Source organism: Macaca thibetana, chromosome 3 (assembly GCF_024542745.1).
Source record: "Macaca thibetana thibetana isolate TM-01 chromosome 3, ASM2454274v1, whole genome shotgun sequence".
Classification (NCBI taxonomy): Eukaryota; Metazoa; Chordata; class Mammalia; order Primates; family Cercopithecidae; genus Macaca; species Macaca thibetana.
The window spans coordinates 75,639,002-75,657,509 of NC_065580.1; the positions used below are offsets into that span (position 1 = coordinate 75,639,002).

General features: G+C 39.1%; 1 protein-coding gene across 3 annotated transcripts in view; it reads right to left on the reverse strand.

Annotated features, from left to right (window-relative positions):
* The window catches only part of SLC25A13 (solute carrier family 25 member 13), a 200,205-nt gene that overhangs the window by 84,796 nt on the left and 96,901 nt on the right, over positions 1-18,508 (reverse strand). For all 3 annotated transcript variants that reach the window (XM_050782911.1, XM_050782912.1, XM_050782913.1), the window contains one exon: positions 10,860-10,999. In XM_050782911.1, the coding sequence (XP_050638868.1) occupies positions 10,860-10,999 (140 nt within the window). The remainder of the gene's footprint in view (positions 1-10,859; positions 11,000-18,508) is intronic.

Genomic DNA, 18,508 nt, shown 5'->3' on the forward strand with positions numbered 1-18,508 from the left:
AAAAGTAGCAGGTTCCCTGACACCAGAAATATGTGTTCAACCACAGGCTGAGGAACATATGTCAAGAATTTTACCTTATCTTTAATAGAGGGAGTTATGGAAGCCATACATTTTGATGACAATATGAAATCTGGAACAGGCGTGGGTACAGCACAAACAGAAGTCACGACACTGCTACTCGGGAGAGCTCAGGTCATTGTTTGCATCTTAGAGCCTCAGATTTTCTTCTACAGAATAGGCACACCACCACCTACTGTGCAGGGTTGTAAAAACCAGAGGTCATGCATGACAGGCATTTAATAAACGGTGGCTTTGATTTTTGTCTAGGTGAAAGGTTTAAAAACCTCTAAAGTCTCTTGCAATATGAAACAGTGGTTCTGCTCAATCATTCTGAACTAGCCACAGGAACAGAAAAATGAACATCAGCCAGGATGGAGGATAACAGCAGCAGAATGCTTCAACGCTCACTATAGACCAGGGGCTATGCCAAGAACTTCAAAGACAGCATTTCACTTAAGCCTCACAATAATTCTGTGAAGTAATGATTATTATCATTTTACACAGAGGCACCTGAGGTTCAGAGAGGTCAGGTAACTAGCCTAAAGTCACACAACTAAGAAGTGGAAGAGTTAAGATTCAAAGCAAGGGATGTCAGATTTTAAAACTGAGATTCTTAACTATTAATTTATGCTGCCTCAGGCAAAATCGTAAGTAACGGCCATAACTAGATTTGGACAGGTAATAGGAAAAGAGATTTTAAGAAAATTTTGATGATGACTTGAATATATAAATGAAGGAAGATATATCTAAAAAATCCTCATTTTGAATGATGGGGAAGATACTCTACCGCAAAGGAAAATATTCAAGGGGAAAGAGATGAGGTGGTTGACCACGATGAAAAACCTGGAGTGAAGTGAGTTTCAGTTATAAACAAAAAGTTAAGAGATACACAAAAGAAAGCTGGAGGTACAGGTAGAAATACAGATCTGGGAAATTTAGATAACAGGATTTTAGAGAAAACATCACAAGGTGAACGTTTACTAAGTTATTAAGTGCATGCTATGTACCAGGGACTGTTGTGTTTTCCCTGCTTCATCTCTTTGAATCCTCTCCACAACTGAGGTGGTTCTACCATCTTGTTCTGAAGATAGAAAAATCAGGTAAGAATGAGCCAAGGGTGACACGGGCAAGGATGAAACTGAATATGCATCGAGGCAGTCGGCTTCTGGAGCCATGATCTTAGCCTACACAGACTGCCTGTTCCTTTCAGAGGGGGCCTACCAAAAACCAGAAGAAGAAAAAGATGATTGTAGAAATAGGTGAGATCCCATAGTGCATACAAAGAGCAGGCAGACAACAAAAATCAAACTGATACCTAAATAAGTAAGAAAATAAGACAGAGGGCCTGAAACCTTGTAGCAAATTCAGAGAGCTGAGAAAATGAAGTGTGTCTCTAAAGAGAGCTCTGAACAGTACCTGGCAATGGGTGCTTACTAAATGCTGCTGCCAAAGACAGTTACCAACTAAAGACAAATGGTCCTTCCTATCACCCAAGGCCAGAAGGTCCAAGAGCATGAGTTCTGCAGCTATCTCTAAGGCAGTTCCACTCAAGTACATGAAAGGAGGCCCAATTTGTCTTTAATATGTGCCAGTGAACTATTTTCTGTTCCCTCTATTCTGGTGCATGATGATTAATGGAACAGGCTTTTATTGCAGCAGTTTCCAACTACTTCAACACACCGATTCAGACTGCTATAGAAAAAAAAAAATCAAACTCTTCAAAATTGCTAGTTGTACAGAATAAACATATATAGGGGTTATACCACTTTAGGTCTAACATTCATGCTTCTAATAGTCCCAGGCCTGTCATTTCCTTAATAATCTCCAATTTTCAGGTGGGTATATTTTGAATGTAAAATATTCTCTCCGTCTCTATTCAGACATGCAAGTTTGTGCTTTAGCCTGAGAACAATTTATCAGGAAAAACAACAACAACAACAACAGCAACAACAGCAATAACAATAAAAAAACAAAAAACCCAGCCCCTCAAAACAAGCAGAAGATCCAGGTGATTTATATTATAAAGCCAAAAACACCAAAAAATATATATATTTTTTGAACCCAGGTTAATTTGCATTTTTGTGTTTTGAAATTATAACAAAATCTAAAATATTAATAAAAGCAAAGAGTTAATAAGGAAATGATTCGAAATAATTCCTTTTTAGACATGGTGATAGCAAAATTCTAGGCAAAATGCAGCTAATTATCAAAACAGGAAACAAAAATGTATAAAGACGATTTGCCTAAAAAATACCATATCATATTTAGTCCAAACAATTTCTATATTACATCACATATCAGTACCTGTATACTAGTTTGCATATAAAGATCCACTTTGTTTTCATAATCTATGCTAATTTGAAGAAAAACATTCTAATTAAAATGAAGATCCACATATTTTTTAACAAAGTAAAAATGAAACATAGCAATAAAATAGGTAGAGAGATAAGTAGTCACCATTCTTAATTGTGTTCTATTTGCACCTCCCCTCCGACCCCCCATTTGGCCATGCAGTCAGAGTTTCAGAGTTGAGGGTGAAATTTCATCCCCAGTTCACTGGGTGGGGCCTTTAATTAAAAGGGTCTTTGGAAGCAATGTCACATGTGGCTTGGCATACACTGCAACACCTTGGTAGAAAAAAAATACAGAGCTTTTCCATCTCAATTTCCTTGCTCTTCTGATTTAACGTTAAACTTCACAGTGGGTAACAGCTGGGGAGATGCTGTATAGAGTGCTAATTTTTACCAGGATGTTACTGTAAAAGCCTGCACAACAGGCTGCTCAACAAAACAGCAAGCTAACACCACAGACACAACAGCACAATGAATCCCGATTTCCTTTGCCCAGAGTAGAAAGTGTGTGCTGTGGCTGGAGCGTATCCTGCATCTTACTGTCCAAGTGACCACATCTCTAGTTACTCATCACCAAACTAGCAGTGGCTTCCATTTGGACACAAAACAGAATCTCATCTAGTGGAAGAGTTGAAGGCAAACAACAATAACATGCTCTACTCACTAGTTCATTTGAGAACACCAAACGATGTGGTGTTTATGAAACAGTACCAAAGCTACATCATAGACCCCCACCTGATACAACTTAGAATCAACATAAAAAGCATTCACTTAGTGAAAATGAAAATACAACTGTGTTCTTGGGCTACTAAAAACACATGGTCGGGCCGGGCACTGTGGCTCATGCCTATAATCCCAGCACTTTGGGAGGGCGAGGCTGATGGATTGCTTGAGGTCAGGAATTCAAGACCAGCCTGACCAACATGGTGAAACCCCATCTCTACTAAAAATACAAAAAATTAGCTGGGCATGGTGGTGGGCAGCCTGTAATCCCAGCTACTCCAGAGGCTGAGGCAGGAGAATCGCTTGAACCTGGGAGGTGGAGGTTGCAGTGAGCCGAGATCACGCCATTGCACTCCAGCCTGGGTGACAGAGTGAGACTCTGTCTCAAAAAAAGAAAAAAGAAAAAAATTTCATGGTCTAGATACTTTCACTACTACAGACAAGACAAGTTGGGGGACAAAACGGAGGGGCAAATGGCTCAGATTACTCAAATCTAAGCAAGGACTTTGTTATTTGTCCACTTATGTGTAAAGAATTATGGCTTCAGTCAGTTCTACTACAAGGGATTATTTTTTATGAACACATGAAATCGCTTATTAATTCTAAAGCTAGAAAATTTGGGTTGTCATGGTTGAAGGTATGTTTTGTTTGGTGGTGGTTGGGCAGGGGTAGCAGCAATTTTGTTTTTAACATATATAGTCTCTTGTATTGAAATTTTTGCCTTATACCAGGATGCTATGACAAATAGAGTAGCAAACTGTAACTGATGGTGAGTATAAAGCCAAGACCACAGCTGACCAGCAGCAGCGAATCTCTGGCTTGTACAGGGACATGTGGCAACTACCAACACCTGGGAGCAGCAGGCTTCTACAGTTCTACTCTCTAGGACTCAGGATCTAAATAACCAAAATGTTCATGTTACACAGAAAAGAACTGGGCTGACCTCTACACTGTGCTGACCAAGAAGCCAAAATAATGGTTAATCTGATTTCTTAAAAAGAACCAAAATTGTTCAGTTGCACTACTAGCATGGGTATGCTTTGGCATCCAACCAGGTTAACACAGGATTCGTGATGTGAGGACAAGGATCCTTACTAATATGAATGACCAGTCTGGGATGCCAGACACAGCTTTGATCCCCAGGTTCTATTCCTAGCTCTATTTACTACAATTCATGTCTTCGGGTTTCATTATCCTCTTCTGGCAAAATGAGGACCAGAATAAAACTATGATAAAATACTCATGCCCTTGTGATTAGAGCTCTCTGTTGGGTCAGGTAACCTCATTCTTAAACTCTACTTGATGAGAAGACATTAGATAGGATTTTTAGCCTCATTCCCTCTCAGGTCAGCTATCCTGTCTCTTGGCTAGCCGACGGAATCCGCAACCTCAAAATCGGGCCTCTCCACCAATTCAGAGCATTGCAAATTTCTGGATGATGCTTTTAGAGCAATAGGCAGATGACCCCTGGAAACAGAAGAAATTTCCTAGCTACATAAAATGCAGAACAAAATTCCTTCAAAAAGTCCAAGTATACAGGGGCTGTAGATAGGGCTCCTACAGTAGATCATCTCAACAACAAAGAACTGAAAAGAGGCAGCAGAGCCAAAACACCAACACACATGTGAACAGCTCTTACATATAAAGCACTACTCTGTAGCCCCTCCCTGAAACCTCCTCTTCTTCCTATGCTCCCGATTTCAGTGAAACACCACCATCCTCCCACTAGCCCAAGCCTAAAACCCAGGAGTCAACACTGAGTTCTGCAAATCCTTGACTGTCCACGTCCCATTAAATCATGAAGTCTTGTCTGGCCTATCCCTGTAGGTTCTCTTGACTCCATTTACTCTGGTCCATCACTGTTACCATCCGACCGAGACCACAGTTGTTTGACTTTTGGGTTAAAAGGTAACCAACTGGTCTCCCTCTCCTTGGTCATGTCCCTCTCCATTAGATTTACCACACAATAGCAGAGTGATCCTTCTGAAACACAAATCTGATGAGGTTTGCCTCAACAGGCTTCCCATAAGTCTTAGGATAAAGAGCCGAACGTTTACCTTTACACATTCGGGGTTGCCTAGTCCAGACCAAAGTTTGCCACAATGTGTTTCCTGAACCATCCAAAGCATCGCAATTCAGGATGCTTATTGGAAAGGCAGCTTTTTTTTTTTTTTTTTTTTTTTTTTGAGACAGAGTCTTGCTCAGTTGCCCAGGCTGGAGTGCAGTGGCCGGATCTCGGCTCACTGCAAGCTCCGCCTCCCGGGTTTACGCCATTCTCCTGCCTCAGCCTCTGGAGTAGCTGGGACTACAGGCGCCCGCCACCACGCCCGGCTAGTTTTTTGTATTTTTTAGTAGAGACGGGGTTTCACAGTGTTAGCCAGGATGGTCTTGATCTCGTGACCTCGTGATCTGCCCGTCTCGGCCTCCCAAAGTGCTGGGATTACAGGCTTGAGCCACCGCACCCGGCCCGAAAGGCAGCTTCTTAGGCCCTATTCAGCACTACTAAATTTGAGTCTTGGGTGGGGAGCGGGTGGAGAGGCCTGGGACTCTGTATTTTTAAGTAAGCACCTCAGATAATTTTTACACTAAAATTTGGGAGAAAAAAAACTGCCAGAGATTTAGAAAAATTAATTTCAACTTCAAATCCACCTGTCTAATCTTGAACAAATCCAGAACACTTCCTCAGGCTTCTGTTAACTCAGCTTTCATAGGGAAACAATGCCAACTGCCTCCTTACTTAGCTTAACACCTAAGGTGACTGTAAGGACAAATATTAATACAAGTACAAGAAGTTTCTTAGCTGGAAAATGCTATATGAGAGGTAGCTAATAACAGTGTTGTTGCAGTTAACAGAAATACGGAATTTGGTAGTAATCCTAGACTTTTCCATCCTGAGATTGGAACCACTGGAAACTCCTATGTATAGACTGTTATCAAATTAAAATAATTACGTGTAAAATATATACCCAAGATTATAAAACAGTATCAAACAAAAAATCCTGGAAATGATAGTACTATGCACCCCTACTAAGAACTTGTTGATGATCACATCTGGCAATTAACGGGTAGGGGTCAGGAATGCTAGATGTTTAGCAATGCATGACTGGGCACTGCCATTCAGATGCATGGTAACTTCTAGGAACAGAAAATAGCTATCTATAGCCTTAGGCCTGGAGACAGTGCAATAGAGTGGGAACAGCAATGTATTATTGAATTCTTCACACACCTGTCATCTGACTGCAGAAGCTAAGCTCTAGAACAGCTGCTCTTTACCACTTTTTTGGGATACTTCTTTGGAAACATAATGAAAGCTACGGGCCATTTCCCTGGAAAATTACTGGGAAATGCAAAATTTTACCATAGAGTAGGTTTATTCTTTTGCGTATAATAGGTGATAATGATAATTACCTTTTAGGGTATTGGGAGGATGCTATTTTCAAAAACAGAATATTTAAAAGCATTTTGTAAATTACAAACATCATACAGATACTAGTTATTGTAACTTTTTTGAAAGTGACTCAGTACTGACTACACAATAATTTAGCAGAAAAGTTTTAGAAACCTTTCTTTCTGTGCCCTCAAGTGCCTATGACATTCACCCAAAAAAAAAAAAAATTGGCAAAGCAGGCTGGGCAACGAGGCTCATGCCTATAATCCTAGCACTTCGAGAGGCCAAGGCGGATGGATCACTTGAGCCCTGGCATTGAAAGTTGTAGTGAGCGCTAATGCACCACTGCACTCTAGTCTGGGTAACAGAGTGAGACCCTGTCTCAAAAAAAAAAAAGAAAAGAAAAAGGAAAAAATGTTGGTAAAGGATCTGAGTACCTGCCATTAGGGTTTATGCCACAAACCTTTAAGGGTTTTTGCTACAAAACAACAAACTCATAGGGCAAACATTTTATGCTTACTTGTAGTTGCTCCTTTCACACTGTCAGGTGGATATACCCAGATACAATTTCTAGATTTTCAAATTATGAGTGTCTCAAGAGTTACAGTCTCTGCACCTTTCAACCCTGTGCACAAGTCCTCTCTTGACAACCCGACATGCTCAGCAAATATTTGCTGAATTAGATGGTTTGCCCAACATGAGTAATAATCACAACACAAAAAAATACCGAGTTTTATGTTAATACTATTTTTTTTTTTTTTTTTTTTTTTTGAGATGGAGTCTTGCTCTGTCATTCAGGCCTGAGTGCAGTGGCCTGATCTCGGCTCACTGCAGCCTCTGCCTCCTGGGTTCAGCGATTCTCCTGCCTCAGTCTCCCGAGCAGCTGGGATTATAGGCACAGGCCACTACGCCCAGCTAATTTTTTTGTATTTTTGGTAGAGACGGGGTTTCACCATGTTGGCCAGGCTGGTCTCAAACTCCTGACTTCGTGATCCACCTGCCTCGTCTTCCCAAAGTGCTGGGATTACAGGCGTGAGCCACTGCCCCCAGCCTATTAATACTATTTGTCAACTGCAGTTCCATCAGATATAGAATAGAAAAATTTCTCCAAATTATTTTCTAAAATACAAATAATATTAAAATCTATTTTAAATCTAGCAGCTATAAAATTAGAGCTTTGCTTTAGGAGCTGGGAGTAGATATACGTGGAGAGGTTTATAGACTATTTTAAAATACACATACATACCCACATATAAAACTGTATTCACATTCACACATACCATCATTCATGAAGTTATATGGAGATGAAGTTAACTGGGCATTAAGAAATACAAGCAACAGATGTAACAGTATAAATAATGGGGTAAGAGAAATGCGACCCCACTCCCTGCCAAAATCTTTCCATTCCAATGAGGGAGAAGACTACAGGAAGGAGGCTTTGTATCCCTGCCACTTGCTTCAATGCTACTAGATGCGAAGTTCAGATCAGTCAAGTTTAGCTCAAATAATATCAAATTGACTTACCACTTGCAAAGTACAAATCAGTCAAGTTTAGCTCAAATCATATCAAATTGATTCACCACTTTATGACTTTTACAACCAAAGCACAGAAAAGGACATAGCAGCTCACCATGTAAGCAATGCCCAGGACTGTCAACACCTTAGCGGGTGGGGGACCCGTCCAGACTCTACACAGATAAACACATGACCCAGGTAAGATCCTCACAGCCACATGGTGGTTTCTCAGAAGCTCACACTTGCTTAGATATAGTAAAACATTTACTAAATGACAAAAAAAAATGGAAATGCAGAGAACTATACTGCCGTACCAATCACACACATGTATACACATATATAAGCACAGGTAATGTGCTGGCTGGAACCAACCTGAGCTACCTTCTCGGGACCCTCAGCGGAATAGAGGAGTGCTGTCTCTACATGCCACACAGGTTCCCTGAAATCACAAGCACTTTTTGGCTGTCCCTACAGCTGCTCCCCTTCCTCATCATGTGACAGGTAGCAGCATGCATGGTGGCAGCTCGTTCACATTTCAAGCAACCAAGCATCTGCCTTCACAGCCTTGGCATCAGCCAGGAAGCTGGTGCCTGCTTCTGAGTCCTGCCCTAGAGCAGAAAGGCGGATACCTGCCTGACAAAGCAAGAGCCTGAAACACAGGAGATTAAATTCACTAATATCTTTAAGAAGTTACCTGTATCCAGAAAGAGCCCAAAGGAAGCAAACAAAGCATCTGAAGTAGAGGTCTGAAGCTCTACCTGCATTCAGAAAAGAGTTCAAATGAAGCAAACAAAACATTTGAAATGGAAGGAAGAAAGGAACCCAATGGCAGACATTAAAACTGGCATTCAGGTAAAGCCTATCATGGTCCATCCATTAATTCCTGTAAGTCTGGGTCTGGAGTAGGACACAAAGCAAGGCCCTGACTGAGATCATTAACCACTATAACCATTATAATCTAGTAAAAGTTCAGTACTTCTATTCTGGCTACAGAGACAGAATCATCCCACGCAGGACACTGTGGGATGCTTCCATTTACCATTATAGAATGAAGTCAAATTTAAGTGAATGCCTTACAAATTGTTTGGAAATATAACCATAATCCCCGAGTTATTTAATCCTGGACTCTGGCTTCCCTGTATCTGGAGGAAGGCCTAGAGGCTGCTGTGAGCAGTTGAAAATCGACTCAATTCAGTATAATTGACACTTGCTTAGAGGAGGAAACACGATCATCCTTACTACTGCTAACATCCTATTAAGATTAAAAGTTAATTAGGCTGTGTTCCATAAAGTCAATTTGAGGCATTTGTCTCAATAACATTATTGTAATTATTCCTCATCAAAATGAATACCGCCTCCTACAGCACAATGTCCTGTTGAAACAGCAGCAAAAATCCAGCAACTCACATTACATTCTCCATCTGAATTATGTAAGTAGATTTATGTTTACAGAGAACTGAAAACAGGGATTCACAGACATTAACGCTTTGTTTTTAAAAAGTACAAAGGCAGGTTTAGGGCATCTTGTTTTATGTTTCCAAAGGCCTGGAAAATAAAAGCAAACTAGACAGCAGGACAAATTAAATGAATCTAATAACACCATTAAAAGTCAAAAAGAGAAGCACCTATTGAAGTTAACCTATCGCAAATGCTAGTTGCTAAGAATGGACACTACAAAATCTTTACAAAGTGAGCACCACAACCCATGCACCCTCCACCTCCATCCAGAACAGGACTCCAACCACTCCCCAGAGGGCTCTGGCAAGGTCTGGAACACACGAAAAACCCAGGGGCACCAGGATACCCACTAAGGACATTTCTAGTAACAAAGAATTTAAAATTTTTCTCAAGACTCAAAATTTAAACATACCAAATGAGTCCCCTTACATGAGTTGTTTTAAATATATTTAATAAAGTATAAATAAAATGTAACTGTAGAAACAAAGCAAATGTATAAACATCTATATAGCCTATAGATATTGACCTTTAGTGACTAAATGATAATGTTGTATTTAAAGTATTTTTAAATAATGCTGCCGAAGGAAAGCTAAGTTATAATCATATTTTGTGAATACTCTTCACCTTGCATCATCAGTAGCCCAATGATATGATCATATGGGTGGGGGAAGGGGGTCACAAGAAAAGGGCAGCAGGGACTGGGTTAGGGAAAGTGCACCCCAGAAATGCAGACAACTCCTACAGTGGTTAACCCAAAGGAAGCAAGTGCGCAAGTGCCCTTAGCACAGTGGTTCTCCATTAGGGCCACCCAAGAAACTTTAAATAGCCCCCAAATACCCAGGCTTTCCCCCTGCCTCCATTAAATCTAGTCTCTAGAGGTGGGACTGAGGCAACATTAGTTTTTAAGGCTTTCAGGTGATTCCAATATGCAGCCAAATTTGAGACTAGTGTCTTATCTATAAAAGGTGTCAGATGAAATGATTCTGAAGCTGAAGACAAATCTGTCCATTTCCAGGGGAAAACAAAATACTGGTAAGCAGTAACATAGCCAGTCACAAGCCAAAATTTTAAGTTGAAATTTTGCCCCTCCTGACCTAACTGACCTTGAGGAAATCACTTGATTTCCCGGGGCCTCGATGTGTATTCCTTCTAAACATGAAGGAGTTCTACATAAATCTGTGGAAATCCTATTTAATTCTATGATTTCAACATATTAATAAAGAAATACTTTCCAGTAGGACAGTTTTGCCAGGCTAGAAAGTGTGTAGTAAATCACAGTTCAAGACTCAAATCAGGACTTTTACATACAATTTGATTCCAGGTTTACTTATTTACCCTTTTAACTTTTTAAGAGCTAGACCCACCAATAAAAACTGAGTAAATTCCGCATATGTCAGGTGTCTTTTTCTTTCTTTTCCAAAATGTAGTTGCACAAATTCTGAATCCCAGTTAAATGGAATATGTTGATGAATTGTGGTCTGTCCAAAAACTTGCTTAACATCCTCTGAAAAGAGAAAAGACGGGTTGATTAAAACAAAGTAAATCAGGTTCTTTCTGATAAAATCTGTTATTGAATGGATATCACTTTTTCTTACTAAAAAAAGTAACTTAATTTTAAACAGAAACAGAGATTACAAACTATGGCAGAAATAAAAGAATCCTCAAGGAATCAGTTAAGAAATCAAGGTCAAAAATCCCACCAAACAAAATAAAGGGGGGGAAAATCAAGAAGTCACACATACACACAACCTAAAAGCGTAGGAAACCCAAGTAGTAAGCTAAAACTATTATCATCTCATTTGTTTTTGTTTCAATAAATAATGATTATTTTCTAGGTATGGAGGAGAGAATTCAATCTTAGTGGCAGGAAACACATACATACACAAACACACATACCACAAGATACAAGTGTTACATATAGCCTTTAACAAGTTATTTAAAAGTTTTTGGAAGATTTAGAAATCCATTAGGAAAAATTTGACATACATATTTAACACCCCTAAGGCTGTTTCTGTGCTTGAAAAAGTCCAACAATTTATCGAGCTGCATTGAAAGACAAAGAAAATGGGGAGAAAAGCCGGCAGCAGCCCAAGTCTTTCACTTTCTACTGCACTCTTTTGGCTTGACCCAAGAGTTCTCAAATTGCTCAAACAATCCCATTTAGATGGGTCACTGAAGGTGCTGGTCCTGCCTTAGGATCTCTTTTAGCCTCTACAGAAAAACTGTAAGAGGACTGACAGAGAAAAAAAACCCAACATGAAAAACCTTACTTTTCTAAAGCTTAATGTTTTTATTTTTAGCCTCCTCCTCTCAGTAAAAGTGTGTGTTTGAAGAGTGGACAAAATGCAAATTATTAGCATATTAATAATTTTTCCTGGCTTTCACATCTTTAAATATATCTACCAAACCTCATTTTTATGAGCAAACTGTCTTGATACCTTTTTTCTCTTTTGCTTCTATTTAAAACAAAAAAAGAAACAAGAAGAAAGTTATTTAGTCTTCTGAAAAGTGCCAAAACCTTTGGCATGTGTCTATGGTATCCCCCCAAATTTCCTACTCCCACCCCCATTATACCCACAGTTTTTATTCCATGTTTTTAAAGTTTCCGGAAATGTTTCAAGCCTCGCCATGAAGAGACAGTAGTGCCACCATTAGCATAAGGTTGGGTGTGTATTTGCACACAGAAGGCAGTAAAAATCAGGATTATGCTGGGCATAAATTTTATAAAATTTTATAAAAGGTGGCAGAAATCCTCAGACTGGCCCTGATGAGGACAATTAAAAGTTTTAAAGTACAAGTACTGAATTTATTCTGTCTTCTTTACTTTTAGGGAAAAAAGAGGTAAGATATAAGGAAAATGAAGTGAATCCAGAATTAGGATTTAAAGGAAAAACAAATCAAAAAAAAGATTATCAGCGAGTCTGACCAGGGGTCAATAAAAGGAATTAAGTAGAAGAAGATTGCTGAGAAGAAATCACCAAACTAAAATTCAAATGACTTGGATTCAAATTCTACTAATAGGAGCTAAAGTTTATTGGGCACTCACCATGTGCCAGGTATTGTTCTAATGGCTCTAAGTCCCTTAATATCATAAAACATGACTTTCTTCGGTGCAAAACACATTAACCGAGACAATCTGTGGCTCCTTTCCAGGTCTAAGTGTCTGTATCTCTGCAGGAAGCAGGCCCAATAAAGTTTTAATAAAGGCTCCCATAACTTACTAATTTAGATGAATAAATTATCTAACGAAAATAATGTTCAAATGATAAAGATGTGACCGAAAGAAAAAAAATTCACACTATAAATAAAATTTTATACTAGAATAAAATTTGAGAGAAATAATATGCAAGAAAAAATGGTTTTCTGGTTTATCCTCAGTTAACTTAAAGATTCCTTTCTGCCAAGCATTCCAGTGAAATAAAGTTTTAATGTAATAATCATAGGATAATTGTCAAAAATAAGATCTTTCCCCTTCTTGATCTCTCCTTCAATCTCTGTTTCCCATAGAAAGTAACAGAAGGTATTTACTAAATAGTTGGTATATAAAGCTAAGGCACTTATTATCCATTTTTATATTTATATGGTCTAAAATTATAAATATACATAAAAGTAGGTTTAAGTTTTTCTAAAATTAGTGAACGCATGTAAAATGTGTCTCACCATAAACAACAATCTTATTTATCTATAATTAAAGTTTACTTTTTACTACCATTTGCTGCTTACTAGAGCTCACATTTGAATCCGAAACTCTGAACGCTATAGTTTTTTGGACTATACCATAGAGTATGTGTATCTCTACGAAATGCCTGGCTGATGTACTGAAATCTCCTCTGCAGGACAGAGTTATACATTATCCCTAAGATATCTCTCAGATCTAAAATCTGACAATCCTATAGGCCTGTAGTACCAATAATGATTTGTTTGAAAAAAGATCTCTCTATAAATCTTCTAGAGTATACTATACTAGATGTATATAAAAGATCTCCATATGATGTTATCTAAATCATTATATAGTATGCATATGTATGCACATATATTAATGTGTTTGTGCATATTTATTGCACGTTTTATTTCCTAATTGATTATTAGCCCCTTCACAGCAAAGACCCCATTCTTCACATCTGACTCTACCACTATGGCTGGCACAGTGGTAGGCAGAGAGCAACTGCTCACTAAGTAGTTGCTGAATTTAAATGAACCAGAAAAAGTTTACAATAGATAATGCAACAGGTTAAGGACAGCGGTATTAACCCTTTGGGGCACTACAGTTTCCCTTGCTGAGAAACTATTCAACAGTCATTTCTCAACACTTCAGTGCACTGCATACAAATCATCAGTCAACATCGTTTATCAAAATCCCCAGGCCTAGTCCTAAAGTGATTTAAACATGTTGAGGGGCTGAAAAAACTGCATTTTAGTCAGCACTCCAGGTTTTTCTGATGAAAGCATCCAGGACCTCAGTCTGAAAGCATTATCTGGGAGTATGGAAGGGTTAGATTCACTCCTAATTTTTAACTTCTCACTGAAATGGATAAAAATTTAAAAGGAAGGAGGTAAAGAAGACTCTCCAGACCAAGCAGTGTAATGCAGGAATGTGTAAACACAGATCGTGTGTAGACGTAGGTCACTCAGGGCTCCCATGCTGCACAACTCCAGTGGATGGCATTCGCTTCATGGTCCACGTGACTGGTGCCTTCTGAAACTGGGCAGTGTATCAACCACATGACCCTGAGAATGTAGGCCCATTATTAGCTTTGCGACTGTTCCAACACGCTGGCTATTGTAGGAATGTCAGGGCTTAGCTAGCTAGCTAGTAACCTTCTAAGTAGCACAGCTTGGATGCACTGTACTAGGCCTGTGGGAAGAAGAAGGGTAGTAAAAGGTATGAGGCTATATCCAAGTCTAATACACGAGAAATAATTCAACAGCAGATTCAAACAGTACAGTGTATCAGCACTAAACCACAGGGCGGCCTCATGGCAAGGAAATGGAGATTTAAGAAGAGAAGTGAGAGAGAAAAGTTTGTTGGAGCAGATAAACCATGATCTGGGCCCCGAAAGCTGTCAAGGATTTACTGAGAGGGACCTTTGAGGGAGCTTTTCAATGGAGATCAACGGTATGAAGAAAGGTTCATTTCTTTTGAAGTGAATCAAAGGTCCAGTTACAGTGCTTTGGACCAAAGCCACCTGGGATCACTGAGACATGAGAGATCCTGTTCCAGGCAGCCATAGACACTGGCATCACCTGCCAGTAGCAAACATTATTTTAAAGCCCCCAGGGCACGATGCTATGTTTATGGTGAAGAAAAGTTTGCTATGGAAAGAACAGTTGGCCATGGGACTCTGCAGGGAAAAAAAGATCTGAAGTTGTTTACCACTTGGCACAATTTCTACAAAATTTACTTTTTACTCTCTTGACCTACCTAGCAGGATTATATACTCAAATATCATAAGATTGTCAAGCCATTCTAATTGGACAAGCCAAATGATATGCAAAAGATTAAAGGAAACCTACCAATATTTCTATTCATCTCACAACTGATAAAGTCTTTTAAAACAAAATAATGAATCTTGTTCCTCTGGAAAACTCACACATTTTCTCCAAAAATATTTTATAGACTCCTAAGTTTCTGAATATTTCATTCTGCTCTAATTAATCATCCTGGGGCATTCATTTTCTGAAATGTTTGGTCTCTATGTTTCCCTGCAGGCTCATGAATAGAAACATCTATAAACTCAATAATCACTATGGGTTCCTTGCATTTCTCCCTTCCTCTGGGAGACATTATAATACTACCTCAGGTTAATATTATTTTCTCCTTTTAGGAGGCACTAATAGCTTTCTCACTTAACATTTGATTGTTTAAGATTCCTCTATGTCTTGTACGGCTCTGAGAGGTAAGAGAACAAATTCCAGCTCTCAATTTATAGCTGAAAAATCAGAAATGAAAATCCAAAGCGATTTTCAAGCCCAGTTCTACTCTATACTCTGGCTCCCACATGGGCAATTCCATGAGCTTTACCATGAAAGACTCCAGGAGTCAAACTTAGAGTTGCCCTCTCACTAAACCCTTACCATTCCCTGACCATTCCAAACCTAACTTGCAATCCTGGAGAGGAAAAAAGAAACCCAAAATGTTTTAGCCTTTTTAGTTGCTTACTTGGTTCAGAATAATTCGTAACTCAGTCGTGGAAGACTTTCAGGTAAGAACCACCTTCTAGATCTATCTCAAATGTAAAAATAATTAGAAGAGGTCCCTGCTGGTTTAAACTACAAGTCTTAAACTCTTTTCCCCATGTTGAGGTCATATAGGCAGAGAAACAAAACTAAATTAGCATTAAAATGTGCATGTAGCACTAGTATATATTTCGGATATATAAAGTCATATTTTTCTTAGTTCAGCCACTCCTCCTAAAAGTAAAGCCAAATTAGAATGCTTATTTTTTAAAGTAAAATATAATTGTTGTTATTTCAGTCTGTGCCAAACAAGCTATGTTTGGAAGGCCTGTAGTTCCCATAATATCACCAAATAATAATGATATTATTTAAAGTAAGACCTCACCAAATAAGCTCAAGGATCCTTTTATTTATGGGACTTTGCTTTCTCTACAAAAGTTTCCATCTTAAAAGTCTGCTGCATTTGTTTACATCATGAGAAGACAAAGTGGCAGTTGTTTCCTTCCTAAAGATAACCTCAAAAAGTCAACCTATTTCTCCCAAGTTAGTAAGTTTCCCAGGCTACAGGGTATGGTTATAGTGAAAAGAGTTGAGACCTTTAAAAGTTGGGTCACAGATGGCATTATCTTATATACAGAAAAGTCCTAAGAAATCACTAAAAAATTATTAGAACTAATAAATAAGTCTAGCAAGGTTGGAAGACAAAAATCAATATACAAATATCAACTGATTGCTGTATATTTGAAATAAGCAATCCAAAAATGAAATTTAAAAAACAACTCAGTCAGGCGCTGTGGCTCACGCCTGTAATCCCAGCATTTGGGAGGCCCAGGCGGGTGGATCATTTGAGGTCAGGAGTTTGAGACCAGCCTGGCCAACATGGTGAAACCCTGTCTCTACTAAAAATACAAAAATCAGCTGGGCATGGTGGCGGGCACCTGTAATCCCAGCTACTTGGGAGGCTGAGGCAAGAGAATTGCCTAGGCAGAGGTTGCAATGAGCCAAGATCGTGCCATTGCACTCCAGCCTAGGCAACAAGGGTGAGACGTCATCAAAAAACAACAACAACAACAACAACAACAACAACAAAAACTCAATTTACAGTAGCTTCAAAAACAATAACTTAGAAATAAATTTAACAAAGTAAGTGCAAAACTGATTCTCTAAACACTACAAAACATCGCTGAAAGAAACTAAAGAAAATCTAAATAAATAGAAACACATCCCATGTTCACGGATTAAAAGACTTGATATTGTTAAGATGGCAAAACTCTCCAAAGTTAATTTTAAAATGGCAATACTCCCTAAAATGATCTATAGATTCAATGTAATCCCTATCAACATCCTACTTGGCTTGTTTGCAAAAATTGGCAAACTGATCCAATAATCCATTATGAAAATTCAAGCGATTCAGAAGAGCCAAAACAATCTTGAAAAAGAAGAACAGATGGAGTCTTGCTCTGTTGCCCAGGCTGCAGTGCAGTGGGGCAATCTCGGTTCACTGCAACCTCTGCCCCCCGGGTTCAAGTGATTCTCCTGCCTCAGCCTCCTGAGTACCTGGGATTACAGGCGCTTTTATACACCCAGCTAATTTTTTATTTTTAGTGGAGGCAGGGTTTCACCATGTTAGATCAGGCTGGTCTCGAACTCCTAACCTTGTGATCCACCTGCCTCGGCCTCCCAAAGTGCTGGGATGGTGGCGGGCACCTGTAATCCCAGCTACTTGGGAGGCTGAGGCAAGAGAATTGCCTAGGCAGAGGTTGCAATGAGCCAAGATCGTGCCATTGCACTCCAGCCTAGGCAACAAGGGTGAGACTTCATCTCAAAAAAAAACAAAAAACAAAAAAAACTCAATTTACAGTAGCTTCAAAAACAATAACTTGGCGTGATCCACCACGCCTGGCACAAATTTGGATTTCAAATTTACTACAAAGCTAGAGTAATCAAGACTCTGTAGTACTGGTATAAGATAGACACAGAGAACAACAGAATGAAATTGAGAGTAAAAAAATTAACCCTCACATTTATAGTCAAGTGATTTCCAACAAAGGTAACAGACAATAAGAAAAAACTGCTTCAGGGATAATATCCATATGCAAAATAATGAAGTTGGGTTCCTATCTCACCCTGTATACAAAAATTAACTCAAAATGAATCAAAGACCTAACTACAAGACTTAAAACTGAATAGTTTTAGAAGAAAATATAGGCATATTTTCAAGAAAATTTTAGAAAAAAAATATAGACATAATTTTTTGATGTTGGATTAGGAAATGATTTCATTGACACCAAAACTATAAGCAACAGAAAAAAAAAATAAATTGTACTTCATCAAAATTTAAAACTTTATATTCCAAGGATACCATCAAGAAAGTGTTAAAACGGCCGGGCATGGTGGCTCACATCTGTAATCCCAGCACTTTGGGAAGGCCAAGACGGGCAGATCACCTGAGGTCACGAGTTCAATACCAGCCTGGGCAACATGGCAAAACCCAGTCTCTACTAAAAATACAAAAATTAGCCAGGCGTGGTGGCACGTGCCTGTAATCCCAGCTACTCAGGAGGCTGAGGCAGGGAGAATTGCTTGAACTTGTGAGGCGGAGGTTGCAGTGAGGCAAGATCACGCCATTGCATTGCAGCCTGGGTGACAGAGCCAGACTCTGCCTCAAAAAAAAAAAAAAAAAAAAAAAGAGAAAGTGTTATGATCTCATACCACTCAGAATGGCCACTAAAAAGTCAAAAAATAACAGATGCTGGTGAGGTTGTGGAGAAAATGGAACGCTTACGTACTGCTGGTGGAAGTGTGAATTAGTTTAACCACTGTGGAAGACAGTGTG